At 46.2% G+C, this 7,405-nt stretch overlaps 1 protein-coding gene across 3 annotated transcripts in view; it reads right to left on the bottom strand.

Moving 5' to 3' along the window:
• LOC118550786 (uncharacterized) overlaps nt 1–7,405 on the bottom strand; it is a 28,906-nt gene continuing 21,501 nt past the window's right edge. For all 3 annotated transcript variants that reach the window (XM_036116142.2, XM_078057730.1, XM_078057728.1), the window contains one exon: nt 1–6,625. In XM_036116142.2, coding sequence (XP_035972035.2) covers nt 4,930–6,625 — 1,696 coding nt within the window. In that variant the 3' untranslated portion in view covers nt 1–4,929. The remainder of the gene's footprint in view (nt 6,626–7,405) is intronic.

The following is a 7,405-nucleotide window of genomic DNA, read 5'->3' as shown; positions in this document are numbered from 1 at the left end:
TGGTTTGATGCCTTGAAGAGCTGTTTTATTTATAGGGTACTGATTAATTCTGGGAAGAACTATTTTTTAAGACTTATTTATTTGAGAGAGAGAGCACAGAGTGGGAGGGGCAGAGGGAAAGGGAGAGAGACTCTAAAGCAGACTGTGCTGAGCGCAGAGCCCAACCTGGGGCTCCATCTCACAACCCTGAGATCACGACCTGAGCCAAAACCAAAAGTCGGTCGCTTAACCGATTGTGCCACCCAAGTGCCCCTTCTGGGGAGAACTTTTGAGGGGTCTATTTGAATCTTGATGGGAGGCGCACTGTGGATTCTGTCAGTATCAGTTGAAGATTTTGCCCAGAAAGGATGGTAGCTGATCTCATAAGAACAAATGATCAGTGTCCCCAGACTGTAATAGTGTGTCAGATATGGAGCAAATAAAGGCCGTTGAAGCATCATTTAACCCCCCTTGTTGGTGATTGTGATTACTACTGTCAAATTCTAGAATTATTCCCCCTCTGAGAGAAAGAAATCCCAGCGTGATACTTTTCTAAGAAATGTCAGGTGCATAGGAATAGAGAAGTAACTAAGGAGAAGGGAGTGAAAGAGCACAGGGGAGGGGCAGAGGGAGAGGGAGAAGCAGATTCCCCGCTGAGCAGGGAGCCCGATGCGGGGCTGGATCTCAGGACCCTGGGATCATGACCTGAGTCAAAGGCAGATGCTTAACCGACTGAGCCACCCAGGTGCCCCGAAGAACTTAATAGTTCTTATCTAGAGAGCAGGAAGAATGCAGTGCAGCTGAAACTAGGAGAGGCACCAGGCACATCAGCTAGAGGCAGGGAATATTTGCTGATTTTTACAGATTGGACTTCATTTTTTAGCCTCCTTACTGACATGACCGTGACATGGTCTTCATGTGCCCTGACTCATCACAGACAAGGAAGTGCCTCGTCGGAGGACAGGTGGGTGAAATTGTTTCCGCTCAGAGAAAGCCACAGCCCAGTAGTGAGCTCCAGGCCAGCTTCCACTGTCTGAGGCTATGTTTGCGTTCTCATTTACTATGTGAACACTGACGTCTTGCTTACTCACATCCGGCACTGCATTAAATGTTCTCCATAAAGGAACTCAGCATGGATAAACCCAGTTGCTCCTCAGCAAACTCTATAAGGTAGATAATGTTTTTATCTCCTTGCATGAGCTACCTGAGGCCTACAGATGCAGGTGATTTTCCAAAGGCCACAGAGCAAGAAAGGAACCAAGTCAGGATCATGATTCAAATTGAGCCTTTCTTTCCCAGACTCTATATTCAGTGTCAGGTGCTAAATATTGAGTCTCCCTCGCTCCTTCGTGTGCCACACACTTGGCTCAAAGCAAACGATGACACTCCACATTGATCTAGACACTGCAGGCACTTGCCCACGTCCTCATGCTCATGGCTTCCCACCCTCCCACTCCTGCTTGCTCCCCTGGTGTTCCCCAATGTCACCCCTTCTTTACAAGCACTGACTCTAGGACCTGAGTATAATCCACTGTCTCCCTGGACCTTCCTGTGTCCCTTGTTTGGCCACATATGACTGGCCAACCACTAAAGGACACAGAACAGGTGCAGATTCGGAGCCTACAAACAAGCATCAAGTGGGCACCCCTGCAAAACTTCGCTCTCAGGTTCTGAAGAGAACTGGAAACAAAAGAACCATAAAATCACAGGGAAAATGATCTCTGGGTACATGGAAGGGTTAACAATTTGTAAAAAATTTGAAACTGGATTTCATGGTTCTGCTATGAGAAAGAGAGTTCCATGGAAAATGTCACATATGGACTGTTTCCCACTGGTGGTGACATCGAAATGTGCTTGTGATGCACACCTTCCATGCTGTTTCAGTTCAGTGCACCTATATTAACCCTTACTACTGTGTGGGATCCACACGATCACTGGTCATATTGGTGAACTGAGGACAGTAGAGAGCAAATCCCATTCCACAGTGGTTGGAATAATTAGACAGAAGCACTCCTCTCTGCAAAGACCATACAGGTATCCTTATTGTGCATTCACACTACCACATTCCTTCCCCAAGTCCAGTGGGCCTGCTCACCTTACAAACCCTCTCAGACATGGAGCCCAACCAGCTCCACCCAAAATACAACCATACTCCCACCAGGCCCAGGGCCAGAGGAGCATCCCTGGGGGCTGTCTGATGGAGATAGAAACTGACCTGTGTCAACTGGGGGCAGATCAACAGAAGTGTGAGTGGTCGGAAGGAAAGAGAAAGGCACGGCCCATCTTTCCTCCACTGGAATTAATACAAGGAGACACCACTGGGTGAAGCATGACCAACCGCTTACCCATCCATCATGGCAAGAAACGTCCTGTTCAGCACAATTCAGCACAATCCCCAGCAAGAAGGAATGAGGAGGAAGGACATGTTTCCATTCTGGTATGGACTTTCATGTAAATGTCTCAGAGCTATTTGGACAACAAACATTGAGAAGCAGCATTCCCAGAAATTAGGAATTTCCTCAAGGCAGTTATGCCTGGAGCACTGAGTTGTAAGTCATTCCCACAACTAAGACTCACCTCACCACAAATGTGGTTTGTTTCGTTGTTGACAAATAGGGAAGATACATGTGTCTGGCTCCCTCTCCCACACTCTTGAGCTGCAAGACCATGACTCCTGGTGTTCTTTGTCAGAGACCATTACATAGGCAACATTAAGGGTTTCACCATTGGGAGTAATTTCTTTAAAAAGACTTATTTGAGAGAGAGAGAGAGAAAGAGAGCATGAGGTGGGGAGCAGAGGGAGGAAGAAATTTTAGCAGACTCCATGCTCAGCATGAAGCCCAACTCAGGGCTTGATCCTACGACCCTGAGATCACAACCCTAGCTGAAACCAAGAATTGGAACTGAACCGACTGCACCACCCAGTTGCCCCAGGAGTAAGTCATTTTAATGAGACAGTGGTAGCAGCTGCATGGGTATTGAAGAAACAGATCAGAAGGAAAATGTCAAATGTTTATGTACTTAGTCCTATTAACCCAGAGTAAGTATTTCTAAAAACTGACACAATTAGAAGAAAAAGTTAATCCTCTAGAATGGGATATTTTAAAAGAACTCAGTTGTGAGGGGCAACTGGGCTGCCTAGTCAGTTAATAAGCATCTGCCTTCAGCTCAGGTCATGATCTCAGGGTCCTGGAATTGAGCCCTGCATCAGGCTCCCTGCTTAGTGGGGAGTCTGCTTCTCCCCCTTCCAGTCATCCTGCTCATGCTCACTTTCTCACTCAAAATCTTTAAAAAAATAATAAAAGAACTAAGTTGTGAAACATAAAACATAATATCATTTGCAAGTATGCAACAGATTTGAAAACCTCAGTAATGTGGTTTCCATGAAGCAATGTAGAGAACCACATTTGACAAAACAAACAAAACCATTGTTTTGAATCACATATTAAAAATAAAAAACCACTGGGAAATCACATTTAACAGAAAGGAATTACATTTAACAACAGAAAGTAATTAAGCATACTGGATTTATCTCTTAGATAGCATCAACTATAGGGGAAAATTCCCACAAACTGCCATACACTCACAAGTGCTTATTCCAATTATGGAAACATCCAGAAGGAAGAAATACAGGGTCAGTGCAGCCTCTCTACAGTGCAACCAGGGAAGGAGTTTTCCTGCATTTGAGGCTGTAGCATTAAATCTGTCAGAGGGGGAGGCAGGACACAGATCTATCCTGAGAGAGACAAGATGCTTAGCACAGAAATCATGTATTAGGAAAAGCATGGGAGATCCCTACACACGATAGCCTGAAGAGGTGGCCTCATGGACACAAAGAGCCACAGGGCAAAGCAAGGAACGGTATGGACCTGAAAACCAAGACCATCCATCACAGGAGAGGTTGTGGAAAAGTCTCTGGAGTATGCTACTTAACAAAAACTAACATCAAACTTGTGCTAGGTTGGGGGCCATTCCAGACGACAGATCAGAAGTCAGGAAAATGTGCTGTGACCCAGGCCAACATGGGTCCCCTGGCATCTGTCTCCTGCTGGAAAATCATGGCTTCTTCACGCAGTTTCTTTCCTCAGGGGCTTCATTTCAGAACCGCACAGAGAAGGACTCTGAGACATATGGTCTCCTGCCTCACCACGCTCACAAAGAAATCCAGTAGAACCAGTCAGGTGCTAGCTTTCATCTTCACACCACAAGGTTTCTCTTCTTAACACGTCATGACTGATGAACAACCAAGATGAAGGGCGATCAGCAGAGGTCAAAATATGAACATAATCGGAGGAGACTGTCCTCTTTCAACATCCCTGCACATTTACTAATGTCTGTGTGGAGCACAGGTGTGGATACAGCAGCGACAAGCAAATGTGAAGATACATCACTCAATCATAAAGACTGAAAGGAAGGGTAGATACCGAGTTGGAATTTCCAGTATCCACAACAGAGGACAAGATATATTTACAAATCACTTATCACCCCTGAGGCCCAAAGACATTGTAATGGAAATGAGATAAGTTTTATATAACTATACAATCTTTTCATGTGTGAGATAACAAAATATATTTCATACAAAGGGCACATAGAGGAATATTTTATCTTAGGTGTTCCTCTCAGCAACACACAGTGGAAATAAATACAACAGAGATCCCTGTTATGGACGAGGCACTTATAAGGCACAACTATGTTTATAACAAATAAAGACTGCTGTCCAGCCCTGAGTTTTTATGTACAAAATATATGAGGTGCTATACCTGAAGGTTTTCCAACATTCTTTACGTTCATAAGGTTTCCCGCCAGTGTGTCTGATTGGCTTTACAAGATTTTAAGGACAAATGAAGGCTTTCCCACAGTCCTTGTATTCAGAGTTTCTCCCCAGTGTGAGTCCTCATGTGGACCCGCAGGTTTGCAGGATACCTGAAGGCTTTCCCACAGTCCTTGTATTCAGAGTTTCTCCCCAGTGTGAGTTCTCACATGGGCTCGCAGGTTTGTGGGGTACCTGAAGGCCTTCCCGCACTGCTGACATTCATAGGGTCTCTCCCCAGTGTGAGTCCTCACGTGGGCTCGCAGGTTTGCAGGATACCTAAAGGCTTTCCCACACTGCTGACATTCATACGGTCTCTCCCCAGTGTGAGTCCTCACGTGGACCCGCAGGTTTGCCCGACACCTGTAGGCTTTCCCGCACTGCTGACATTCATAGGGTCTCTCCCCAGTGTGAGTCCTCACGTGTGCCCGCAGGTTTACTGGATACCAGAAGGCTTTCCCACACTCCTTGCATTCATAGGGTTTCACCCCGCTGTGCTTTCTCACATGGACTTGAAGGGAGGAGTGACAGCTGAAGGCTTTCCCACAGTGCGGACATTCATAGGGTCTCTCCTCAGTGTGTGTCTTCACGTGTGCTCGCAGGTTGGCTGGGTACCAGAAGGCTTTGCCACACTGCTGACATTCATAGGGTTTCTCTTCACTGTGCGTTCGCACGTGTTTTTGTAAGGACGAGGACCAGCGGAAGGCTTTCCCGCATTGTGCACACTCGTAACGTTTCTCCAAACTGTGCGCCCTCACATGTCCTTGAAGGGAGGAGTGACGAGTGAAGGCTTTCCCACACTGCTGACACTCGAAGGGCCTCTCCCCAGTGTGCGTCCTCACGTGTTCCTGCAGCGATGTCGAGCTGCTGTATGCTTTTCCGCACTCCTTACACTCATAGGGCTTCACTCCACTGTGCATCCTCACATGTCTCTGGAAATATCGAGGATGTCTGAAAGCCTTCCCACACTGCTGACATTCGTAGGGTCTCTCTTCACTGTGTGTTCTGACATGTTCTCGAAGAGATAAGGAACAACTGTAGGCTTTCCCACATAACGTACATTCATAGGGTTTCAGTCCACTGTGCGTTCTCACGTGTCTTCTAAAGTATTTGGGACAACTGAAGGCTTTCCCACATTGCTGACACAGGTACGGTCTCTCTCCAGTGTGTGTCATCATGTGTCCTTGCAAGGATGCGGGATACTTGAATGTCTTCCCACACTGCTTACATTCATAGGGTTTCTCACCACTGTGTGTTCTCACATGTTCTCGGAAATACGAGAGGCAGCTGTAGGCTTTCCCACACTCCACACATTCATAGGGTCTCTCCCGAGTGTGAGTTCTCACGTGACGTGTAAGGTAGGACTGATACATAAAAGCTTTCCCACACACATCACACACATGGACTCTCTGTCCACAGTGACCCTTTACGTGACCCTGAAAGGATGAGGTGCAAGTGAAAGCTTTTCCACACTTCTTGCACTCTAAAGATTTTTTACTACCGAGACTCTTCAAGTCTCTTTTTGATGCTCTCCCAGTGTCCTGATGTTCATAGGGTTTCTCTACAAGGTCTGTGTCCACGTGAGTGCTAAGCCTCGAGACACAGCTACAGGCCGGCCCACATTCTTCACAGGGACTAGGTTTGTGTCCAGGCTGAGATCTTTGTGAATTCTCAGGGAAAGAACCATCTGCGAAGGCTTCTCTACACTTAGCACATTCACAGGATTTGTCTCCAGTAGGACAATCCTCATGCACACTAAGACTTGTAATCTGGTTTATGGTATCTCCACATTGATTACCTTCATTGCTTTCACAGACACGCTCCACCAAATGATTTCTGTTCAAAATAGGAAGGCACACTGTTAGGGAATAATGATTATAACCAAACTCTTTATTAATGATCTACCGATGCTAAGTAATGATTATCTGACTACAAAATGACCATTTCCAAGGAATGGGCATGTTTGGGGCACCGTCTACACTGCTATAACGTAGAAGCAGCTAAATGCTCAAAACAAGGGCCCAGTAATAGCCATAACTGTCAGCGTTTCTTACACGTGGGTTTTCCTGATAAATGTTTTGAACTGAATTCTATTTCTGATGATCAGTACTACATCACATCTATGAAGATATTGTGTTGTGTAATTCCAACTACACAACTGTTTTTTTTTTTTTTTTTAAAGATTTATTTATTTATTTATTTGAGAGAGAGAGAATGAGAGAGCAAACACATGAGAGGGGGGAGGGTCAGAGGGAGAAGCAGACTCCCTGCCGAGCAGGGAGCCCGATGCGGGACTCGATCCAGGGACTCCAGGATCATGACCTGAGCCGAAGGCAGTCGCTTAACCAACTGAGCCACCCAGGCGCCCTACACAACTGTTTTTTGTTTTTGTTTTTGTTTTAAAGATTTTATTTATTTATTTGACAGAGAGAGAGACAGCAAGAGAAGGAACCTGCAGGCAGGGGGAGTGGGAGAGGGAGAAGCAGGCTTCCTGCTGAGCAGGAAGCCCGATACAGGGCTCGATCCCAGGACCCTGGGATCATGACCTGAGCTGAAGGCAGACGCTCAACGACTGAGCCACCCAGGCGCCCCCCAACTACACAATTGTTCAGCTAG

The sequence above is a fragment of the Halichoerus grypus genome, chromosome 1, assembly GCF_964656455.1.
Source record: "Halichoerus grypus chromosome 1, mHalGry1.hap1.1, whole genome shotgun sequence".
In the NCBI taxonomy this organism is placed as follows: Eukaryota; Metazoa; Chordata; class Mammalia; order Carnivora; family Phocidae; genus Halichoerus; species Halichoerus grypus.
Note: the sequence above shows the minus strand (reverse complement) of the source record. Positions and strands in the feature narration are given on the sequence as shown.